At 39.8% G+C, this 25801-nt stretch overlaps 1 protein-coding gene and 1 pseudogene across 1 annotated transcript in view; both read right to left on the bottom strand.

The window, feature by feature from the left end:
• The window catches only part of LOC122138165 (NLR family CARD domain-containing protein 3-like), a 24535-nt gene extending 13108 nt beyond the window's left edge, over window positions 1–11427 (bottom strand). The window contains exons 1-2 of the mRNA XM_042729114.1: window positions 11407–11427; window positions 9356–10197 (exon numbers count right to left, since the gene is read on the bottom strand). Of these exons, the coding sequence (XP_042585048.1) occupies window positions 9356–10197; window positions 11407–11427 (863 nt within the window). The remainder of the gene's footprint in view (window positions 1–9355; window positions 10198–11406) is intronic.
• A 432-nt stretch (window positions 11428–11859) lies between these two features.
• Window positions 11860–23726, bottom strand: LOC122138293 (annotated as a pseudogene).
• Between the last annotated feature and the right edge of the window lie 2075 nt (window positions 23727–25801).

Here is a 25801-nt window from a genome sequence, read left to right on the forward strand (position 1 = left end):
AGCAATGTTTTCTGGAGGTATAAAAAATAACAGTTTTGAGAGACTCTCCAGACAGCCATGCATTTATTGCAGTTTTACTTTTTTTATTATTATTACTGGATTAAATCCTTACTGCTGTATTGTTAATTTGAAAGTGAAAAAAGTGAGAAAGTGATGTGACATACAGCCAAGTATGGTGACCCATACTCGGAATTCGTGCTCTGCTTTTAACCCATCCAAAGTGCACACACACAGCAGTGAACACACACCCGGAGCAGTGGGTATCATTTATGCTGCGGCGCCCGGGGAGCAGTTGGGGGTTCAGTTCTTGCTCAAGGACACTTCAGTCGTGGTATTGAGGGTGGAGAGAGCGCTGTACATTCACTCCCCCCACCTACAATTCCTGCCGGCCCGAGACTCGAACTCACAACCCTTCGATTGCAAGTCCGACTCTCTAATCATTAGGCCACGACTTCCCCCGACTTCAATATTTGATAAATATTTGTAGTTTCTCTTTATTTGGTGCTTCAGCTGCATTAGTTTGAGTCAGTGGTGTTCACAGGAACAGTAACTTGCTTTGCTTTATTTTGCTTTATTAACTTTAATCAACGTCACAGTCATTCAAGATCAAATGAGACGTGTTGAATAAATGCTTGATATGTAGTTTAAGCTTCACAAAAGAGACAGATGAATTCACTGAGTCACGTATGTGGAAATCAAATCCTTTAAAATTAGCTTAATGAAATAAAAGAGTCCTGAATGAGTGCATGTTGGAATAAAACAGCTGAATTTAATTCTCTGTCAGCTGCTGAAGCTCTTTTAAATGCTTGTTTAAAAGTCTGTGTTATTATTCATAACACAATAGTAATTGTAAAAATTGTATAATATATGTTATCTGGAAAAAGACAAATAAAACTGTCTCTTCATTTTAAATCAAGGCTGGAGTGGGACTAATTTTCAGCCCTGGAGTTTCATGCCTTAGACCGGCCCACTTGGTTATTTTGATTTTTCTTGTACTGGTCTTTTGAGTGCCGCCTTTGCACTCTCTTTTAAAATTTTTTTTTTTTTTTTTTTTTTTTATTATCTTTTGCTCGCATATCTCCAACGATGACTTGTTGCTTTTTTTGAGCAAGGTGCCGCTGTCAGGGGAGTCAAAAGCCAATTAACTTCAGAAATTGAAAATAAGTAACAATTGTGATTCCTTATCTTATTCTTTAAGAAAATAATGTTTATTCTTTGTTTATTGTTTATTCTTTAAGAAAATAAGGGACAGAATAAGGGACATTCCAAATATTTGTACTGTACCATAATGTAGGTCTAAGTCTGCCTGCAGTTAAAAAGTTATCAGAAATAAAAATAATTGTTTTGCTTAATCTGTTCATGTACAACTATTCTAAAAAGAATTTTAATGTCATACAAAAAATGTCATCAGCCTGAGTAAATTGTACCATCATAGAACTGTGACTTAACATGTGTAATTTAGGAGGTAAAAATACTGTGAAATTACAACTGCATTACATTTGAAAGCATAACAAGGTCTATAAAGCAACAGTCTGTTTCCTTCAGTGACTTTCAGTTTCCTTATTTGGTCTGTTTCCTGTTCTAGTTTTGTTAATTGATTTATCCCCACCTGTCTCCATTTCCCTGATTACCTCCTGTCTGCTTATATACCCTGTCTGTTTAGTTCTTCCTGGTCCGTGATTGTTGTAGTATTAGTGTTGTAATGTTGTAGTATTGTTGTCTCCCGATGTGAGCTAAGTTTATGTAGGATATTCCCTTGTTCCTCCGTGATCATTAAAAGAAACCCATGGTATATCGTCTTCCTCATGCACCTTCATTTTCACACCAGCATAACGGTAACAGAATCATGGACCCAAACAGTTTAGTGGCGTTTTTCTTTTTGTGTTCTTTTTGTTTTCCCCCTTCTCGGAATGGATATCCCAGCAGTCCAACTCCTGTGCCTGGAGCAACTGGACCGTTCACTGGAGGACCATACTTTTTTCGATCTGGCGTGTCTTATGGACTTCCCTGACCGCTCGCTCTGTGCATTCTACTATGCGGGCCTGAGCGAGCGGTGTAAGGCACGCCTCCCAGCGAATGGTCCCAGAGAGGATTTCACCGCTTTCGTGGAGTGGGTGCTGGAGAAAAATGGATCCCCATTTACTATCTGCACCGCCGAAGAGGATATCTCCAGCCCCACTCCCGAACCAGAGACCAGCCAGCCACCATCCTGCTGCACGGAGCTAGAGCCCACCGCAGCCGCAGAGCCCGAGCCTATCACCGACAGGGAGCAGGAACTCTCGAGTGCGCGACTGACCAGGTGTGTGAGCCGGCAACACCGTGCGTCGTGGGACGATTGGTGGAGATCGAGGGCGTGGAGGAAAGCCCTGCCCACACTCCTGTGTCTGAGGGTGAGCTGCATTTGGTTTCTGGGAATTATAGAGAGGTATTATTGGACCTTATAGACTGGTTTGGGGAGGCAATTCCCGATCCTCCTGTTTCTCCGCTGGTTTTATCCAGCTCCTGTGTTCCCTCCCTCTCTCATCTCCTCCTATACCAGCCAGTTCCTCGACCTCATCTCCGCTGGTGCCAGTCAGTCCCGCAGCTCAACCTCAGTCCACGCCATCTGGGCGTGATGGTTCGCCGCAGGACTTCCAGTCTCCAGCTCCGCCTTGGCGTGTGGATTCCCTGTCTCCGCCTCCAGCCTCAGAGCCCTGGACTCCTCCTCGGTCCTTCGACCCGGCAGCTCCGCCTTGGCTCTTAGCTCCCTCGTCTCCGCCGTGGCCCGGCATCCCACCTGCTCCACCGGGCTCCCTCGTCCCTCCGGCTCCACCTTGGTCAGTCGTCGACCATCCGCCGCCTCTGGACCATCCGCCGCCTCCATTTCTCTGGCGTCGCCTCATCACTCCATCCCTTCGGCTCTGTCAGGCTCCTCGTTCCCTCCGGCTCCATCCTCAGTCGCTCTGGCTCTGCAGTGGTCTGCCAGGGCCCTGCCCCGCCTCCGCCTTGGTCGCCTGAGCCCTCTGCTCCGCCTTGGCCCTCCGGATCCTCGGCTTCACCCTGGCTCTGCGGCTGCTCTGCTCCATCTTGGGCTCCTCACCCACCGGCGCTGTCTCCGTCTGTCGGCCCCCCTGGTGTCGTCGGCTCCTCCTCCACCATGGCTCCTCCTTGGGTTGCCGGCAGCCATATCACCCTGGAGCCCAAGACTGGTTGCCCACTGAAGCTAAGCAGGGCTGAGCCTGGTCAGTACCTGGATGGGAGACCTCCTGGGAAAACTAGGTTGCTGCTGGAAGAGGTGTTAGTGAGGCCAGCAGGGGGTGTTCACCCTGTGGTCTGTGTGGGTCCTAGCGCCCCAGTGTAGTGATGGGGACACTATACTGTCAACAAGCACCGTCCTTCGGATGAGACGTTAAACTGAGGTCCTGACTCTCTGTGGTCAGTAAAAATCCCTTGTCTTTCGAAAAGAGTAGAGGTGTGACCTCTGCATCCTGGCTAAATTTGCCCATTGGCCTCTGACCACCATGGCCTCCTAACAATCCCCATATCCGCTGATTGGCTTCATCAGTCTGTCTCCTCTCCCCCAGTAAGCTGGTGTGTGGTGGGCGTTCTGGCGCAATATGGCTGCCGTCGCATCATCCAGGTGGATGCTGCACACTGGTGGTGGATAAGGAGATACCCCCTGACTATGTAAAGCGCTTTGAGTGCCTAGAAAAAAAGCGCTATATGAATGTAAGCAATTATAATAATTATTATCGACTCCGCCGTGGATCTCCATCCTGGCTGGTCTCTGGAGCACCATCTGGCTCCTCCTGCTCCAGGCTCCTCCCTCCATCCACTCCTCCCTGGTTCCTAGCTCCTTGCTCCCTCTTCGCCTGCCCCCCCACCCTCCCTCCGCTGGTATTCCTCTTGCGGTGCGAGAACGCACCGTTCCGGGAGAGGGCGAACTGTTACATTCAGTAACTTTCAGTTTCCTTATTTGGTCTGTTTCCTGTTCTAGTTTTGTTAATTGATTTATCCCCACCTGTCTCCATTTCCCTGATTACCTCCTGTCTGCTTATATACCCTGTCTGTTTAGTTCTTCCTGGTCCGTGATTGTTGTAGTATTAATGTTGTAGTATTGTTGTCTCCAGATGTGAGCTAAGTTTATGTTGGATGTGCCCTTGTTCCTCCGTGATCATTAAAAGAAACCCATGGTATATCGTCTTCCTCGTGCGCCTTCATTTTCACACCAGCATAACGGTAACACAGTCAATCAAGCATTTTTTTCTTAAAGTTTTGAACTAAAATATTATTGCAACTTTAGCCTTTGGATGAATGAAAATTCACTTTTTTTTCAGTTAAAGAAAACTGGATTTGTACTTCAGTAACGACATCCAAGTTTATTAATAGCCTATGCTAAAAGGATTTTATTTTAGTTATTTATTTTTTTAATGCATTTTTCCCCTCTCTGTTTAACAGCATTAACTAACAATGAAAGACGTCTTCCCTCAAGTAGAGTAAATGTTTTCCTGCTGTGCTGGATGTTGGGTTCATGATAAATAAATTGTTTGCATTCGCCCAAACGGATTTTGTAAATTAAAAAGCGGACGGTGAAGGGTGCAGTTAAGGCGAGTCTCGCTCGCTGTGAAGCGGGAGCAGCCGGCAGAGAATAAAGCCTTCTCCCACACCTACAAATAAAACAATGATTTGCACAAAGAGAACGATTAGTTATCAATTGAGAATTTGTTACTGATATGATATGGTGAACATAATAATATGGGCTGTGAGAAAATATTATATAAAAAGAGTGAGTGCAGGCAGTCTAAGTACAGCATAGTTCAAACCAGTGGCACGACAACACCAGTGTCGCAGCCCACAAACAGACCGGCCCACCGGGGATCCTCCCGGTGCTCCCGATTAGCCAATGCGGGCCTGTTTTAAATGAAGCTTTTCTTCTTTCTTTTTACTGAGTTATTAATTAATTAATTTACTGTACGCTACACTGCATCATATTTAGACTGTTTTTCACTGTATTCTTGCCGTAAGATAAAATAAAGCTGGTTTAGTTCACATCGGATCATTAAAAGTGTCACGTGTTCAGTGCATGGATTTCTATGCTGAATGAATCAAGGTGAAACATCAATCAAGGTGTTTCAGAACTGCAGAATTCACACACATCTCTGCATTAATTCAAGAAATCAGCAGATAAATGAGTAAATGAGAAGAAGGAGCAGGTTTGTTGTGGATCTGAACCCGTGTCTCTGACATTGTTGAGCAGCGCTCGAGCACTAGACTACTGATGAACTTTTCCTGAAACACACAGAAGAATCTTTTCCAGCAGCGTGTTCACGAGTGACAGAAGCTCTTCATTCCTCTCCTTCACAATCATAAAGATCATCAGTGGTGTCCTGCACATCATTGTTTTGAGCTGACTGTGAGATCTGATGCTCTAGAGCTGGATCTGTGTTTATTATAGTCTTCAGATCCTGATCTGATATATAGACCTAGTTTTATTTTTGTGTTTGGACACTAATGTTGTGAATCAGGGTTTGTTCTGTAGTCCTTCACAGAAATGCGTCACATCTGAGTTTGTAAAAGTCTTTTTCACAAAAGGCTGACGTGTAAATGGATATTTAACACAGATCTCATTAAATGACAAACTCTTAGCTTGTTTTGTGTGAATAATTCATGTACGTGTGTGAGCTGCTGAAATGTAAGTTTTAATCTTTTATTTGTGACATTAATGTGGTCACAATGCTGACAGTAAATATGTGTTAGAAAACTAGATCTATATCACTCATAATATTACCATTCACAGTAATCCACCTTTTCTATGGTCTGATTTATTTTATGGCATAATGCAGAGCTCTTTAAATGTATAATAATGTAAAATAGTGTCTAGTGCTGTACAGTAAAGAGTAAGCACACTTCAAGCACTGTCTTCACTGTAATAGTTCACTGTAACAGCAGTCAAACAGCTGCAACATTAAGATTTATGATCAATAATTACTGAAGATTAAATGTTAGAATGCTATATTATTATTGTTATTAATATTAGCAGTAGTTGATATCATTATTGTATCTTCATTGAGAGTGAAAATGTCTGAATGTCAGCTTTACTGATCAATGTGTGGAGCGTCTCTTTGCTGCAGCTGCTGCTGATTTAATTAACGAGTTTCTCATGTGACGGGGTTTTTTTTTACCCGCGCCGCTAACACACCTTTTACTCTAATATCTACTGGATTAAAAACACATGTTGTGACTCCTTTAAGATTCTGGCCTGTTATTCAGGAGAAAATCTCTCATTCAGGAACATTTATTTTAAAGGAGTCAGATTCATTATTAAATATGATACTTTAGTTCATGATGAAACACTCACAGAGCTTTTCTGCAGTTGATCACAGCTGGTATCAGTCTTCTTCTCCCCTCATCTGATGTGTTGTATTTCATGAGGTTCAGTTCATCCAGCGTCTCCTCTGACATCTGAAGCATGTAGGAGATTGTTGAGCAGTGAGCAGCAGAGAGTTTCTCTGAGTGTTTGTCTGATTTCACAAACTCCTGAATCTCTCTGAACAGAGGTCTGATCTTTCACTTCCAGCAGACAGAGGAACAGATTGATGGGACTGATCAGCTGAGAGAGGATAACGATCATCTTCATATTTGATCTTGTCTTTAATGTACTGTGTGGTTTCTCTGATGGTCTCTGAGCTGTTCTCTGTGTGTGTCAGTAGATCCTGATAAGAGTCTCTGATTGGACTCCAGTGAGACGCCCAGCAGGAACCGCAGGAACAGATCCAGACGTCCATTCTTACTCTCGAGAGCTTTATCTACTGCTGATGTTAGTAGATCATACAGAGAGACTTTATTGGAGCCTGAGTAAAATCTGTGAGATCTGAATTCACGCAGTGTTTTCTTGTTCTTTGTTAAACAGCAGTGAAGCAGATAGAAAGCAGCGAGAAACTCCTGAACGCTCAGATGAATGAAGCTGTAGACTTTCCTCTGATAAATCACAGATTCCTGCTTAAAGATCTCAGTGCAAATCCCAGAATACACTGAGGCGTCAGTGACGTCTATGCTGCTCTCAATCAGGTCCTCCTCATAGAACATCACATTGCCCTTCATCAGCTGTTTGAAAGCCACTTCAGCAAGTTTCACAATCACTTCTCTGTTGGGACTGCAGGAGTTTCTCTGGATCTCTCTCTTCATACTTCTGCTTCCTCGTGTGTTGATCTGAATCAGCAGGAAGTGGATGTACATTTCAGTCAGGGTTTGAGGGATTTCTGCTCTCAGATCTTCTTCCAGGAGCTTCTGAAGCACAGTGGAAGAAGATCCAGCAGAAGACGGGGGGATGTGGCACATGATGTGGAGGCTTCTTGCTCTTCTGATGTGTGAGATGATTCTGCTGGCTTGATGCTCATCACTGATTCTCTTCCTGAAATATTCCTCCTTCTGAGGCTCAGTGAATCCCTGAATTTCTGTCAGACGACGGTGGATGTATTCGGAGGGGATCTGATTGGCTGCTGCTGGTCTGGAGGTGATCCAGATGAGAGCAGAGGGAAGCAGCTCTCTCCTTTCATGAGCTTTGACATCAACACAGCCACTGATGAAGTCTCAGTCACATCACAAACTTTCTGAGCGTCTGAAAAACATCAGTTGTGATTCTGCTTTCATCCAGACCATCAAAGATGAAACACAACTTTACACTCCTCACAAATCTGTGAGTCCAGATCTTGAAGTTCAGGGTGAAAGTCCAGCAGAAGTCTGTGAAGACTGTACTGATGATCTCGGATCAAGTTCAGCTCTCGAAATGAAGCACAAACATGAAATCTACATCCTGATTGGCTTTTCCTCGGCCCAGTCCAGAATGAACTTCTGCACAGAGACGGTTTTTCCGATTCCCAGCGATGCCTTTAGTAAGAACAGTCTTGATCTGCTCTTTTTCCTCAGATCCTGCTTCAGCTGAGGCTTTAAAGATGTCATTGCAGTAGATTGGAGTGTCTTGTGAGGGTGTGTGTTCTGGCTGTTTTTCTTCTCCATCTGTAAAACCTCATGTTCTTCATTCACTCCTTCTCTCTCTCCTCTATGATGTAGAGCTGTGTGTAGATGCTGTTCAGGAGGCTTTCATTCTCCTGGAGTTTCAGTCCCTCAAATAATATCTCTCATACTTGTTCTTCATGCTGGTTTTGTGCTGCTCTTTGACTCTCTGTAGTTCATCATTCACTGCTTGAGGAGGATCCTGGGCTCTAATCTGATCGTCTCTGATTGGTAACAAACATAAAAACATGTTTGTGAATAAAACACACAAGGAACAGACTCTTGTTATATACAAATATATTTAAACTGAAGTGTGATATTTTTGCATCTTTATATTTGTCTTGTTTTGGAATCTTGTGTAGAAGTTTTTCTCGTCTCTTAAATTCCTATTCTATGCTTTGTCTTAATCACTTGATTACAGATGTTACTGATCATCCAGAATGGGGTTTTTTTACCACTACGTCCTGCAAATGAGTGGCACTTTAACTACAAGTTTATCAAGCAAACGCATCAAAACGCATGTATTATTTTCGTGCACATTATTTAACTAAAACAAGAAACGAATAAATGAAACTGGCCATGATTAGCTAAATCAATGAGCCCTGAAAAGAAGGGACGGATTAATAAAACATCCTCATCGACGATTAAACTCTTTAAACTAATTTCTCTCATTATAGATCAACAAAGTGCCCCGACAATGTAAATAAAAAGAAATATAATGCAGTTAGCTTGTGCATTTAAAAATTAATAAAAACTGCTGAATGTTTTTGGTAAAACTCTTTAAAAGACATTTAAACATTTTTTATAGAAACACATTTAATATCTATTAATTGTGAAAATACTGCAGAGCTCTTTAAATGTATAATATGTAAAACCGTGTCTAGTGCTGTACAGTAAAGAGTAAGCACACTTCAAGCACTGTCTTCACTGTAATAGTTCACTGTAACAGCAGTCAAACAGCTGCAACATTAAGATTTATGATCAATAATTACTGAAGATTACATGTTAGAATGCTATATTATTATTGTTATTAATATTAGCAGTAATTGATATCATTATTGTATCTTCATTGAGAGTGAAAGTGTCTGAATGTCAGCTTTACTGATCAATGTGTGGAGCGTCTCTTTGCTGCAGCTGCTGCTGATTTAATGAACGAGTTTCTCATGTGACGGGGTTGTTTTTACCCCCGCGCCGCTAACACACCTTTTACTCTAATATCTACTGGATTAAAAACACATGTTGTGACTCCTTTAAGATTCTGGCCTGTTATTCAGGAGAAAATCTCTCATTCAGGAACATTTATTTTTAAAGGAGTCAGATTCATTATTAAATATGATACTTTAGTTCATTATGAAACACTCACAGAGCTTTTCTGCAGTTGATCACAGCTGGTATCAGTCTTCTTCTCCCCTCAGCTGATTTGTATTTCATGGTGTTCAGTTCATCCAGCGGCTCCTCTGACATCTGAATCATGTAGGAGATTGTTGAGCAGTGAGCAGGAGAGAGTTTCTCTGAGTGTTTGTCTGATTTCACAAACTCCTGAATCTCTCTGAACAGAGTCTGATCTTTCACTTCCAGCAGACAGAGGAACAGATTGATGGACTGATCAGCTGAGAGAGGATAACGATCATCTTCATATTTGATCTTGTCTTTAATGTACTGTGTGGTTTCTCTGATGGTCTCTGAGCTGTTCTCTGTGTGTGTCAGTAGATCCTGTAAGAGTCTCTGATTGGACTCCAGTGAGACGCCCAGCAGGAACCGCAGGAACAGATCCAGACGTCCATTCTTACTCTCGAGAGCTTTATTTACTGCTGATGTTAGTACATCATACAGAGAGACTTTATTGGAGCCTGAGTAAAATCTGTGAGATCTGAATTCATCCAGTATTTTCTTGTTCTTTGTTAAACAGCAGTAAAGCCGATAGAAAGCAGAAAGAAACTCCTGAACGCTCAGATGAATGAAGCTGTAGACTTTCCTCTGATGAATCACAGATTCCTGCTTAAAGATCTCAGTACAAATCCCAGAATACACTGAGGCGTCAGTGAGGTCTATGCCGCTCTCAATCAGGTCCTCCTCATAGAACATCACATTGCCCTTCATCAGCTGTTTGAAAGCCACTTCAGCAAGTTTCACAATCACTTCTCTGTTGGACTGCAGGAGTTTCTCTGGATCTCTCTCTTCATACTTCTGCTGCCTCGTGTTGATCTGAATCAGCAGGAAGTGGATGTACATTTCAGTCAGAGTTTGAGGGATTTCTGCTCTCAGATCTTCTTCCAGGAGCTTCTGAAGCACAGTGGATGAGATCCAGCAGAAGACGGGGATGTGGCACATGATGTGGAGGCTTCTTGCTCTTCTGATGTGTGAGATGATTCTGCTGGCTTGATGCTCATCACTGATTCTCTTCCTGAAATATTCCTCCTTCTGAGGCTCAGTGAATCCCTGAATTTCTGTCAGACGGTGGATGTATTTGGATGGGATCTGATTGGCTGCTGCTGGTCTGGAGGTGATCCAGATGAGAGCAGAGGGAAGCAGCTCGTCCCTTTCATGAGCGCTTTGACATCAACACACAGCTACTGATGAAGTCTCAGTCACATCAGAAACTTTCTGAGCGTCTGAAAACATCAGTGTGATTCTGCTTTCATCCAGACCATCAAAGATGAACACAACTTTACACTCCTCATAAATCTGTGAGTCCAGATCTTGAAGTTCAGGATGAAAGTCCAGCAGAAGTCTGTGAAGACTGTACTGATGATCTCGGATCAAGTTCAGATCTCGAAATGGAAGCACAAACATGAAATCTACATCCTGTTGGCTTTTCCCTCGGCCCAGTCCAGAATGAACTTCTGCACAGAGACGGTTTTTCCGATTCCAGCGATGCCTTTAGTAAGAACAGTCTTGATCTGCTCTTTCTCCTCAGATCCTGCTTCAGCTGAGGCTTTAAAGATGTGATTGCAGTAGATTGGAGTGTCTTGTGAGGGTTGTGTTCTGGCTGTTTTCTCCATCTGTAAAACCTCATGTTCTTCATTCACTCCTTCTCTCTCTCCCTCTATGATGTAGAGCTGTGTGTAGATGCTGTTCAGGAGGCTTTCATTCTCCTGGAGTTTCAGTCTCTCAAATAATCTCTCATACTTGTTCTTCATGCTGGTTTTGTGCTGCTCTTTGACTCTCTGTAGTTCATCATTCACTGCTTGAGGAGGATCCTGGGCTCTAATCTGATCGTCTCTGATTGGTAACAAACATAAAAACATAAAAACATGTTTGTGAATAAAACACACAAGGAACAGACTCTTGTTATATACAATGTATTTAAACTGAAGTGTGATATTTTTGCATCTTTATATTTGTCTTGTTTTGGAATCTTGTGTAGAAGTTTTCTCGTCTCTTAGATTCCTCTTCTAACTTTGTCTTGATCACTTGATTACAGATGTTACTCATCCAGAATGGGTTTTTTACCACTACGTCTGCAAATGAGTGGCACTTTAACTACAAGTTATCAAGCAAACGCATCAAAACGCATGTATTATTTCGTTCACATTATTTAACTAAAACAAGAAACGAATAAATGAAACCTGGCCATGATTTAGCTAAATCAATGAAACTGAAAAGAAGGGACGGATTAATAAAACATCCTCACGATTAAACTCTTTAAACTAATTTCTCTCATTATAATCAACAAAGTGCACAGACAATGTAAATAAAAGAAATATAATGCAGTTAGCTTGTGCATTTAAAAATTAATAAAAACCGCTGAATGTTTTTGGTAAACCTTTAAAAGACATTTAAACATTTTTTATAGAAACACATTTATATCTATTAATTGTGAGAATACTGCAGAGCTCTTTAAATGTATAATAAATGTAAAACCGTGTCTAGTGCTGTACAGTAAAGAGTAAGCACACTTCAAGCACTGTCTTCACTGTAATAGTTCACTGTAACAGCAGTCAAACAGCTGCAACATTAAGATTTATGATCAATAATTACTGAAGATTAAATGTTAGAATGCTATATTATTATTGTTATTAATATTAGCAGTAGTTGATATCATTATTGTGTCTTCTTTGACAGTGAAAATGTCTGAATGTCAGCTTTACTGATCAATGTGTGGAGCGTCTCTTTGCTGCAGCTGCTGCTGATTTAATGAACGAGTTTCTCATGTGACGGGGTTGTTTTTACCCGCGCCGCTAACACACCTTTTACTCTAATATCTACTGGATTAAAAACACATGTTGTGACTCCTTTAAGATTCTGGCCTGTTATTCAGGAGAAAATCTCTCATTCAGGAACATTTATTTTAAAGGAGTAAGATTCATTATTAAATATGATACTTTAGTTCATGATGAAACACTCACAGAGCTTTTCTGCAGTTGATCACAGCTGGTATCAGTCTTCTTCTCCCCCTCTGATGTGTTGTATTTCATGAGGTTCAGTTCATCCAGCGTCTCCTCTGACATCTGAAGCATGTAGGAGATTGTTGAGCAGTGAGCAGCAGAGAGTTTCTCTGAGTGTTTGTCTGATTTCACAAACTCCTGAATCTCTCTGAACAGAGTCTGATCTTTCACTTCCAGCAGACAGAGGAACAGATTGATGGACTGATCAGCTGAGAGAGGATGACGTTCAGGATCATCTTTGATCTTGTCTTTAATGTCCTGTGTGGTTTCTCTGATGCTCTCTGAGCTGTTCTCTGTGTGTGTCAGTAGATCCTGTAAGAGTCTCTGATTGGACTCCAGTGAGACGCCCAGCAGGAACCGCAGGAACAGATCCAGACGTCCATTTCTTACTCTGAGAGCTTTATCTACTGCTGATGTTAGTAGATCATACAGAGAGACTTTATTGGAGCCTGAGTAAAATCTGTGAGATCTGAATTCACGCAGTGTTTTCTTGTTCTTTGTTAAACAGCAGTGAAGCAGATAGAAAGCAGCGAGAAACTCCTGAACGCTCAGATGAATGAAGCTGTAGACTTTCCTGTGATGAATCACATATTCCTGCTTAAAGATCTCAGTGCAAATCCCAGAATACACTGAGGCGTCAGTGACGTCTATGCCGCTCTCAATCAGGTCCTCCATTAGAACATCACATTTGCCCTTCATCAGCTGTTTGAAAGCCACTTCAGCAAGTTTCACAATCACTTCTCTGTTGGACTGCAGGAGTTTCTCTGGATCTCTCTCTTCATACTTCTGCTTCCTCGTGTTGATCTGAATCAGCAGGAAGTGGATGTACATTTGAGTCAGAGTTTGAGGGATTTCTGCTCTCAGATCTTCTTCCAGGAGCTTCTGAAGCACAGTGGATGAGATCCAGCAGAAGACTGGGATGTGGCACATGATGTGGAGGCTTCTTGCTCTTCTGATGTGTGAGATGATTCTGCTGGCTTGATGCTCATCACTGATTCTCTTCCTGAAATATTCCTCCTTCTGAGGCTCAGTGAATCCCTGAATTTCTGTCAGACGGTGGATGTATTCGGAGGGGATCTGATTGGCTGCTGCTGGTCTGGAGGTGATCCAGATGAGAGCAGAGGGAAGCAGCTCTCCTTTCATGAGCTTTGACATCAACACAGCCACTGATGAAGTCTCAGTCACATCACAAACTTTCTGAGCATCTGAAAACATCAGTGTGATTCTGCTTTCATCCAGACCATCAAAGATGAACACAACTTTACACTCCTCATAAATCTGTGAGTCCAGATCTTGAAGTTCAGGAAAGTCCAGCAGAAGTCTGTGAAGACTGTACTGATGATCTCGGATCAAGTTCAGCTCTCGAAATGGAAGCACAAACATGAAATCTACATCCTGATTGGCTTTTCCCTCGGCCCAGTCCAGAATGAACTTCTGCACAGAGACGGTTTTTCCGATTCCGGCGATGCCTTTAGTAAGAACAGTCTTGATCTGCTCTTTCTCCTCAGATCCTGCTTCAGCTGAGGCTTTAAAGATGTCATTGCAGTAGATTGGAGTGTCTTGTGAGGGTTGTGTTCTGCGTTTTTCTCCATCTGTAAAACCTCATGTTCTTCATTCACTCCTTCTCTCTCTCCCTCTATGATGTAGAGCTGTGTGTAGATGCTGTTCAGGAGGCTTTCATTCTCCTGGGAGTTCAGTCCCTCAAATAATCTCTCATACTTGTTCTTCATGCTGGTTTTGTGCTGCTCTTTGACTCTCTGTAGTTCATCATTCTCTGCTTGAGGAGGATCCTGGGCTCTAATCCGATCGTCTCTGATTGGTAACAAACATAAAAACATAAAAACATGTTTGTGAATAAAACACACAAGGAACAGACTCTTGTTATATACAATGTATTTAAACTGAAGTGTGATATTTTGCATCTTTATATTTGTCTTGTTTTGGAATCTTGTGTAGAAGTTTTCTCGTCTCTTAGATTCCTCTTCTAACTTTGTCTTGATCACTTGATTACAGATGTTACTCATCCAGAATGGGTTTTTTACCACTACGTCTGCAAATGAGTGTCACTTTAAACTACAAGTTATCAAGCAAACGCATCAAAAACGCATGTATTATTTCGTTCACCATTATTTAACTAAAACAAGAAACGAATAAATGAAACCTGGCCATGATTTAGCTAAAATCAATGAAACTGAAAAGAAGGGACGGATTAATAAAACATCCTCACGATTAAACCCTTTAAACTAATTTCTCTCATTATAATCAACAAAGTGCACAGACAATGTAAATAAAAGAAATATAATGCAGTTAGCTTGTGCATTTAAAATTAATAAAAAACTGCTGAATGTTTTTGGTAAACCTTTAAAAGACATTTAAACATTTTTTTATAGAAACACATTTATATCTATTAATTGTGAGAATACTGCAGAGCTCTTTAAATGTATAATAATGTAAAACAGTGTCTAGTGCTGTACAGCAAAGAGTAAGCACACTTCAAAAACTGTCTTCACTGTAATAGTTCACTGTAACAGCAGTCAAACAGCTGCAACATTAAGATTTATGATCAATAATTACTGAAGATTAAATGTTAGAATGCTATATCATTATTGTTATTAATATTAGCAGTAATTGATATCATTATTGTATCTTCACTGACAGTGAAAATGTCTGAACGTCAGCTTTACTGATCAATGTGTGGAGCGTCTCTTTGCTGCAGCTGCTGCTGATTTAATGAACGAGTTTCTCATGTGACGGGGTTGTTTTTACCCGCGCCGCTAACACACCTTTTACTCTAATATCTACTGTAAGTCAGTCTGCAGTACAGGACAGTGTGTCACCTGGGGTCAGAGGTCACTGGTCCATCACTGAATTCAGGGGGCTGATGTATGGATGTGTCACTCTTCAGAGACACACAGCTGGGTTCTGGAGATGAAGATCTCTTCCTCTTCCTCATTTTAAAGTCTGACATCTTCCCTGTACGTGAAAATGTGACAGAAACATCATGTTATGAAACTGTTTGAGGTAGGACTCTAGTGTTATTAAATGAACCATTGGTCGTCTATAGTATAACACAATTAGAACATGATGTCTAAAACCACACACAGCACCTCACTATCATGATAAAATACAACTACATGTTTGTTTTCTATGGCAATTGTATGAAAATAAGAACAGTATCCTAAATACATCTAGTATAAATACAAATACAGATCGTTATTAAATTTAATACATGTCTACATTAATATTTATCGAGGGTAAAATATATTGTGATGACTGTCCCCAGCCGGCACATGACCGACCTTCAACGTTGAAATATGGTTGAAATATGGTTGAAATACGGTCAGTTTTCTAACGTTGAAACAATGTTGAAAATATTTAATGCTAAATGGTTGAAAAATTATTTATATTAAATTATTTAAGATTATTATTATTATTTTAATAGCATTTTACAATATTTTAATCATGATACCTATTCTAAAATCTAAAGGTATGTTAAATATTATCATCATTAACAACAATAAAACTAAATACATTTTGCTGCTTTATCACGCTGAAACAATTCCTATTGGTTGTGTTACTTTATTGCTTTGATCATGATTGGTTAATCTGGCTGTCATCCAGGAAACTGGACAATGAAACAGTCCGCGCCTTTCTACATTTGAAAATGTAACGGTTATCGTCTTTCTGTGAGAGAGGCAGCTGACTGTGAGCTGCTGCTCGTTAGAACTGCTTGGTCGGTCCCGAATTATTTAATATTTGCTTGTTAATTTTTTATTTTTATTTTGAGCGAATTTGAGTCGTGACGTCAATGGAGAACAAAAACTGTAATGTGAACACAAGAAGGGTCAGATGTGTTCTGCGAGGTGCTGCAAACACACTGGCAAAATGAGGTAAGAAAACTGATATCTTTATAATCTTTTGAAAATAGTAAAGTATATCGTTACGTTACCAGAGTTTACAAATGGACATGTATCCTGTATGGAATTATATTGACTTAAAAAAAAATGAACGTAACTTTATAAAAATGAATGTAACTTTTTCAGAAACTATCGAAATGTATGAAATTTGAAAAGAAGAAAAACACAATGAAAATGAAAAAAATGAACTCAGTCGCACAAATTTAACAGGCTCTTCAAATATGCTTCATTCTTTGTTAATGTTTTTCAAAGATTCGTTTTCGCTAATCGTGGATTCTGAATGCATTGCCACGATGGTTTCATTTTCTTTATTACAAAGCTTTCGACACATTGGAACATGAATTTTTATTTCAGGCTCTATGAACAATTGGCTTTGGCGATGCTTTTTGCAGGATGGTCCAAATGCTTTACATAAACGGAAACAGCTCTATCAAATTAACTAATGGTACTTCACCTAGATTCTTTTTAAACGAGGAGTTCGGCAAGGATGTCCAGTTTCCCCTTACCTGTTTCTAACTGCAACACAGTTCCTTAGCACACATATAAACAATAGTCAATTAAAGGGTATCACAATTGGTAACACTAAAATAAAAATTAGTCAATTAGCGGATGATACAGCTTTATTCTTGAATGATTCATCACAAATTAAATTGGCTTTGGGTATTCTTTTCTTTAGTTCTATTTTATTCTTTATTGCTTTTGTGTGTGGTTGATATTATGTGATGTATGTTTATACTTTTCTATGTTTTTGTTCTCTGCATTAATAATAAAAAAAAAAGCTCTCGCGGTGATTTGTATGCAATACGTCGTGCTTTGTATTACTAAATATGTAAATAATATTTGGCCTTCGATCGTCTCAGTCTGTAAAGATGAGCTCTTGTCCTTCAAGGCAGCTTGAAGTAAGTTTGTGTACACTGTAACATGAATAAAACTTGTATCGATGTTATTGGTTTCTTCAGTAACACAAGCTTACTTCAAGCTGCCTTGAAGGACAAGTAGAGGAGGAAGATGATGCCGCTCCGTGTCTCTCCTGAGAGCTCATCTTTACAGACTGAGACGATCGAAGGTCAATTTACATATTTAGTAATACAAATCACCGCGAGAGCTTTTCAATATGCGTGCCACTGAGTGACGTCTGTGCTTCCCGGTCAGAGAGCACCTGTCCATCAAAAGCTCACTATCCAATCAGAGTAGATGAGTGTTAAGCCCGCCCCCATGAGAGGTTTGTGTCAAAACACCAAACGAAAAGCTGCGAAGCGTAAGCGAAATCTGTGGCAATGCATACAGAATCCACGATTAGCGAAAACGAATCTTTTGAAAAACATTAACAAAGAATGAAGCATATTTGAAGAACCTGTTAAATTTGTGCGACTGAGTTCATTTTATTTCATTTTCATTGTGTTTTTCTTCTTTTGTAATAGCATATTTTTGATAGTTTCTGAAAAAGTTATGTTCAGTTTTATAAAGTTACGTTCATTTTTTTTTAAGCAAATATAATTCCATAATCCTGCAGAAGATAAATACCTGTGTGTGTGTTTTTGTGTTGCTGTATCACAGAAGCTCAAGTTAGATGCTCATCTGATGTTGTGTTGCTGGTAAATTGTTAATGTCTGTCTTTTAGAGATTTTCTTCCACATTTTCCTGATATGAATCCCATGCATTAGGTGTGTTATATATGTTTTTATACTTATAATAGTCTCAAGGTGTTTTCTGAAAAATTGAATTGCAAATGTCGGTACAATTTAAATGAATTAATGAAAATAAATTTAAAAATGAATTAGGATTGTTTACAAAGTGTCAGGCCTCCTCTAGTGGTTACAGGGGAATCACTAAATTAAATATTAATGTTAATACATTTTAATTTAATCTTTCAGTAAGGTTTTTTTTTTTTTACATTTAAGTACAGTACAGTTATGTGACTTTTGTTATTATAAATTTTTTTTTTTTATCTAAGTTTTCATTTACCTGTATGTAAGCACAGTGTAGTGTTGATGTTCAAACTGTGTTTACAATGTTAAAGTGGATGACAACAATAAATATTCTTATTAGGAATAAAACTGCCTCATTTTTGAACTGTAGCTGAATAGTTAGGACTACTACGCTGCTGAAATGTAATGTTGGTCATTATGGTGGAACTTAATATTTAATAACAAATATTTTCTGAAGTGGTACTTGGTATAAAAAGTTTGAGAACCATGGTTTAAAGAAATGGTATAAAATGAAATTCTGCTTTTTAAGAACTTTTCAGTAAATCATTTCTTCTTTCCCCTTGTAGAGTCATCAAGGATCCGGGTTATTATTGAAACATTGATAAGGAATTGTTCATCTGCTACACTCCACTGTCACTTCTGATAGAGATTGTGATAGGTTTTACTTAGTTTAATAAAAATACTTAATTTGATTTGACTTGTTTTACTACACTGTATTTCTAGTGTTCTGATTAAAACAGAGTAACTGTGGGCTCTGAAAACACTGCTTGTGAATAATTAGTTAATATTGTAAACGTTCATCTGAATACATTAAATAAGTGTTTAATGAATAGTGTTGTGCACTTTGTTTCCAATCCCACTGTTACTGAAGTGTAAAGTGAAAATATTGTCTGATTTATTTTTCATTCAGTTTTCAGTTAAATATATTTCACAATATCAAAGTTGCTATTTTATGAGGATTTATTTTTGTTTTTGTTTATACAGGACAGTACAGAAAGAGAGAGGAGGGGACGGCGTCAGAAAGGATTTAGTTTTGGGACTCTTTCAAGGATCACCCGAAGCACAACTACACTATATGCATGAGGCTGTTGGTTCTAACATTTTAGAGTCCCCTTCAGTAAAAAATCACATTCTGCATTCCCCGCAGTAAAAAAAGACACCCCCAGGGTGCCCCGCCCCAACACTGGGCCCTTGGAATCGTCCTAACCTTCCCTCCCCTTACTGCGTCCCTGGTTGCAGGTTCTATTCTCGAGCTGTTCAACACATGTTCACTGCACAAATGTACACATCTCTTGTCATGAGACACATTACTAAATATGTTTTTTATAGAAACTGTAGTTTTCCACCAAAATAAAAGATCAGCTGGTTTCAGTCATAAGGGTTAAAGGGTTATAAAGGGTTTCTCTTGCAAGTGCCGCACAAAATATGCAATTATATGCAAAAATATGCCAAATTGTTTGGCAAAAACCTTTAAATATTATTGTATTTGGATTGTTCTTCTACATGTTTTTAACAATACATCCATGCATACTCTGCAAAATAAAGTTTGGGATTATTTCATGTTTTATACAGTATGTTTCCCAAATAAAACAAATTTTTGAGCATGTGGTAGTTTATTGAAGTTGATTGTAAAGCCCTTGCTGCCAGTCCTTTGAACTGAACATACAGTTGTGTATTTACACATGATGAAGGTACGGCGGTGAAACAGCGTCACAATATCACCGGCGAATGTGTGTTGTAGCACTATGCGACTTGCTCACTTCAACACAAGGACAATAAACAATAAAACGGCACTTATCACTGACACTATCCTTGACAGGAAAATTGACATTCTCTGTCTCAGTGAAACTTGGCATAAAGACAATGATTATCTTAATTTGAACATGTGTGCCCCATCTGGATATAAATATATTGAAAACCTCAGAACAACTTGATGATGTAACAGAAACTATGTAACAGAAACTATGGACTCTAGCATTTCTAGCATTTTAAATACAGTTGCTCCTTTACGCTTAAGGGAAGATTAAGGAAAACAGCAGTCTGACACCGTGGTATAATAAGCACACTCGCACCCTAAAGAGAGCAGCCCGGAAAATGGAGCGCAGCTGGAGGAAAAACAAAACTAGAGGTATCTCGTATTGCTTGGAGGGGGGGAAAGTAACCTATCTTACAGAAAAGCATTAAAAAACTGCTAAATCTGATTACTTTTTCGTCTCTTTTAGAAGAAAAACAAACATAAACCCCAGGTATTTATTCAATACAGTGGCTAAATTAACGAAAAATAAAGCATCAACAAGTGTTGACATTTCTCAACATCACAGCAGTAATGACTTTATGAACTACTTTACTTCTAAAGTCGATACTATTAGAGATAAAATTGTAACCATACATCCGTCAGCTACAGTATCACATCAGACAGTGCTCTATAGATCCCCTGAGGAACAGTTCCACTCATTCTCTACTATAGGAGAGGAAGAATTGTATAAAATTGTTAAATCATCTAAACAACAACATGTATGTTTAGACCCTATTCCATCTAAGCTCCTAAAAGAGGTGCTTCCATAAGTCATAGATCCTCTTCTGTCTATTATTAATTCCTCATTGTTATTAGGGTATGTCCCAAAATCATTCAAACTGGCTGTTATTAAGCCTCTCATCAAAAAACCACAACTTGACCCCAAAGAACTAGTTAATTATAGACCGATCTCGAATCTCCCTTTTCTTTCAAAGATACTAGAAAGGTAGTTATCCTCACAATTATATTCCTTCTTAGAGAAAAATGGCATCTGTGAGGATTTCCAGTCAGGATTTAGACCGTATCATAGTACTGAGACTGCTCTCCTTAGGAGTTACAAATGACCTGCTCTTATCATCTGATCGTGGTTGTATCTCTCTATTAGTGCTATTGGATCTTAGTGCTGCGTTCGACACCACACCACATTGACCACACTATTCTTTTGCATAGACTAGAACACTTTGTTGGCATTAATGGAAGTGCATTAGCATGGTTTAAATCGTACTTATATGACCGCCATCAATCGTAGCAGTGAATGAAGAGGTTCATATCGTTCACAAGGCAGTATGGAGTACCTCAAGGCCTCAGTACTAGGGCCGTTACTCTTCACGCTTTACATGTTACCCTTGGGAGATATCATCAGGAAACACGGTGTTAGCTTTCACTGTTATGCTTATGATACTCAGCTCTATATTTCATCGCGGCCTGGCGAAACATACCAATTTGAAAAACTAACGGAATGCATAAGTCGATAAAAAAACTGGATGACGAGTAATTTCTTACTGCTAAATTCTGAAAAACAGAGGTGTTAATTATCAGACCTAAAAGCTCTGCATGGTAATGACCTAGAACGCTGTCTAAGCCTTGATGGCTGCTCTGTCAATTCTTGGTCATCAGTTAGGAGGAACCTAGGTGTGCTATTTGATAGCAAACCTGTCCTTAGAAAGCCACGTTTTCTAGCATTTGTAAAAACTGCATTTTTCCATCTCAAAATATATCTAAATTAAAAACGGGCCGATGCTCTCAGTGTCAAATGCAGAAAATGTTAATCCATGCGTTTTATGACCTCAAGGTTAGGACTATTGTAATGCTCTATTGGGTGGTGTGTTCTGCACGCTTAATAAACAAACTCAGTTAGTCCAAAATGCAGCAGCTAGAGTTCTTACTAGAACCAGGAAGTATGATCATATTAGCCCGGTCCTGTCAACACTGCACTGGCTCCCCTATCAAACATCGTATAGATTTAAAATCTGCTTATTACTTATAAAGTCCTGAATGGTTTAGCACCTCAGTATTTGAAACGAGCTCTTGTTACATTATAGTCCTCCAGTTCCGCCTCCGTTCTCAAAACTCTGGTAATTTGATAATACCTAGAATATCAAAGTCAAACTGCGGGCGCAGATCCTTCTCCTATTTAGCGCCCAAACTCTGGAATAACCTACCCTAACATTGTTCGGGAGGCAGACACACTCTAACAGTTTAAATCTAGATTAAAGACCCATCTCTTTAACCTGGCTTACACATAACATACTAATACACTTCTAATATCCAAATCCGTTAAAGGATTTTTAGGCTGCACTAATTAGGTAAACCGGGAACACTTCCCATAACACCCGATGTACTGCTACATCATTAGAAGAATGGCATCATCTCTACGCTCATATTAGTCTGTTTCTCTCTTTATTCCGAGGGTCACCATAGCCCAGATGGTGATCAGCACCTAGAAAGGACCTCTACAGCCCTGAAAGACAGCGGATCGACCAGGACTAGAGCCCCAGAGACAGATCCCCTGTAAAGACCTTGTCTCAGATGACCACCGGGACAAGACCACAGGAAACAGATGATTCTTCTGCACAATCTGACTTTGCTGCAGCCTGGAGTTGAACTGCTGGTTTCGTCTGGTCAGAGGAGAACTGGCCCCCCAACTGAGCCTGGTTTCTCCCAAGGTTTTTTTTTCTTCTCCCTTCCTCTCACTGATGGAGTTTTGGTTCCTTGCCGCTGTCGCCTCTGGCTTGCTTAGTATTGGGGACACTTCATTTTACAGCGATATCGTTGACTTGATTGCAAATTTATTGCACAGATACCATTTAAACTGGAACTGAGCTGCATGATCACATCACTGAATTCAATGATGAACTGCCTTTAACTGTCATTTTGTATTATTGACACACTGTTTCCTAATTGATGTTGTTCAGTTTTTGCTTTGACGCAATCTTTTTTGTTTAAAAGCGCTATATAAATAAAGATGACTTGACTTGACTTGACTTGTTCTCTGGCCTTCCAGCTAAGTCGTTGATGTCAAGCTCTAGTATATACAAAATTCTGCCGCTCGTGTGCTCACCTTGTACTTTTCCTCGTGAACACATTCCACAACCGGTTCTTTCACAATAACACTGGGCTTCCCGTAAATGCGAGAATTGATTTTTAAAATTCTTATTTTAACATACAAGGCACTGTCATGGGGACTGCACCTGAGTATCTTTGTGATCTCATCAGTCCTTATACTCCAATCACGCTCTCTTCGCTCTACTAACTCTCTTTCACTTTTCACCAGCCATCATGTAAGCTAAAGGACCATGGTGGAAAGAGCCTTTTCATACAAAACCTAAGCTATGGAATGTCCTTCCTCCTTGCCCGTCAGAAATGCACCACACGTTGGGTCTTTTTAAAAAGTTGATTAAGACACATTTATTTAAGACTGGTCTTTCTCTAATGAATTGTTGTATTGCTTTTGGTGTTTTTGTTTTATTTTATTTATTACTGTTATTACTGTTAGCGCTTTGGGTTTAAGAAACGCGCATTACAAATAAAAAAATGTATTATTATCCTCGAAAGGTCATCTCCACGTCGAGGTCAACCATGGAGCGCTGAAAGCCTAATAAACTTATTTTCTCTTCTAACTTACAGAGAACAAGTGACAATCATCTAAACGTAGCTTCAGCGCTTTTGATGAAGACATAACTTCGGCTACAGATTAGAAAATTTTTGTAGAAGTGATTTCAGAAATCATACTGATTCCGATCTATTTTTACTTTCTCTTTCGATTTCAATCCACTTCATGGCGTCCGTTTCAGATCGTATAAATACACAGAACAACATCCTTATAACAACATGACACGATATTAATAACGGATGATAACCGAACTTACCGTCAAATATGATCCGTTTTTGAGGCTTTTTTAACGTCCGGCGTCCCCTTTTCGGTTCTAACGAAACGTTTAAACTCACAGGAACTTCGGTCAATTCTCTGACGTCATCGCGACTTCTTTCCGTTCGAAACAAACCACACCACAATCATAATAAATAAATAATAATAAATAATAAAAAATTTATATAAAAAAAATAATACTAAACTAAAATCTAAAAACAACAACCACGTTCAGCTACAGTGACGCAATACCCGAAACAGTTACATTTAGAAAAAACAAAACCAATCTTCGATTATAAGCTGAATGTTAACCTGGCTTTGAACGAAACAAATCAGAAATACACTGTGTAATATATAACTTTATTTTATTTCACTAAATCACCTAGATAGTTATGAACAGCAATACTCACTCCAGATATCCAAACTATCTTTCTCAAAATAAACGTGTTAATAACTGTGTTGGAAAGCAGGAATTTTATTAGTGATCATATTCTGAGAACATCATCTTTTGCAGACACAAACACTTGTTCTCCAGGTTCAGTCAGGGACAGAAGTACTCACGAATCAATTAATTCAGCCTGGTTTTTTCTAAAGCATCAGCTCTACGCCGCATTTGAAAACATGTAATATTGTGGCATTACTGCTGGGATAAAGAAAAGAGCTAGCTGAGGATGCACGATATCTGGTCAGTAAATGCGGTTCTGTAATCAGCGGTGACATCTCTACACAGAGACTTGTGTCCCTGACAAGCTGCGCACCCAAATTCCACGTTTCATAACAGCCCCGTAAAGTGAGGCTGAGCTCTGAAGTCCTGTGTGTCTCTGATCTCTGACGCTCCAGAACTGGAATCCTGAGGGTTCTGTCCCATCAGTTCTCACGCACCCAAACCTGCGTCCAAATCCCGACAACCAACAATAACATTTTTTTCACCGTGTTTTTTTTTATACTGAAAATGCACATGTTATGACTGATCAAAACTCTCAGAGAAGTGACAGGCAGAACTACACACAACAGAGCTGTTAATAAAGAAAAGTACTTCTTTTCTGATATATAAATATTATTAACATATTATTATTATGCATATATATATATATAAAATTGGAAAAAGCTTGATAATACTCAGAAATGTTTCTTGAGCAGCAGATCATCCATATATTCTGATATTCTGAAGATTTTTTTCATAGTGACACTGAAGATCTGGAGTAAAATGATTGCTGAAAAATACAGCTGTGATCACAGAAATACATTACAGTTTAACAGAGATTCACACAGAACAACCCCCAGTTTTTTAAAATGTAAATATTTCACTATTTTTTTAATGTATTTTTTGATCAAATAAATCATCCTTGATGAGCAGAAGGACACTTCTTTCAGAAAAATGTATTGAGCTGCAGCTCGTTTGTATTCAGTTTTTTGTGACAGGAATATCATCACATACATTCCAGATGGATAATAATTTCACAGAGGATGAACATTTCTCACACCGGGGAATTTTTAGTCATACACAAAATACTATCTTTGGAAACATTTTCAGTTATTGCCAGGACACAGAAAACACAGCGCTGACCTATAGCGGGGCATGTTGGTCACAAGCCGTAGCTGCTGTTTAATGACACCAGAGCAGATAAAAACACAACTGCTAGAATCTAGAATCAAAAAAAACATCTTCCAATGATTTATGCATGTTAAAAATGTCTGATTTGCTTTACTAGTTACACCAAAGCAATCAATACACAAGCAGCAACAGTGAGAGCCGTTATCAGAAACACTGAAACATTGATGGTTCTGAACTGTAGGACGTGTGAGAGCAAAGAGAGATTCTGGTGGAACCGCGTCGGGAGTTACTACTGAAGAACAGTTCCTGCGGTGTGTGATTTTTGAAGTTGGTCTGACAAGCGGTGTAATAAACAGGAGAGAGCCAATCGTAGAGACGGCGAGCAGTCCTTTCTGCCGGCGCTGTTGTCGTTCCGCATTCGCTCAGAGGTCTCGTCCTGCTGGTCGCCGGGTCAGCCCGAACACTGGGCCGCGCCGCCGCTCGCGGTCTTGTGTAACGCCGGGAGCGTTCGGGCACCAACCCCGGCTGGTTTTTTGGGTTTGAGAGTGAAGATCCCGTCAGGCCTGTGAAAACGAAT

Source organism: Cyprinus carpio, chromosome B8, assembly GCF_018340385.1.
Source record: "Cyprinus carpio isolate SPL01 chromosome B8, ASM1834038v1, whole genome shotgun sequence".
Classification (NCBI taxonomy): Eukaryota; Metazoa; Chordata; class Actinopteri; order Cypriniformes; family Cyprinidae; genus Cyprinus; species Cyprinus carpio.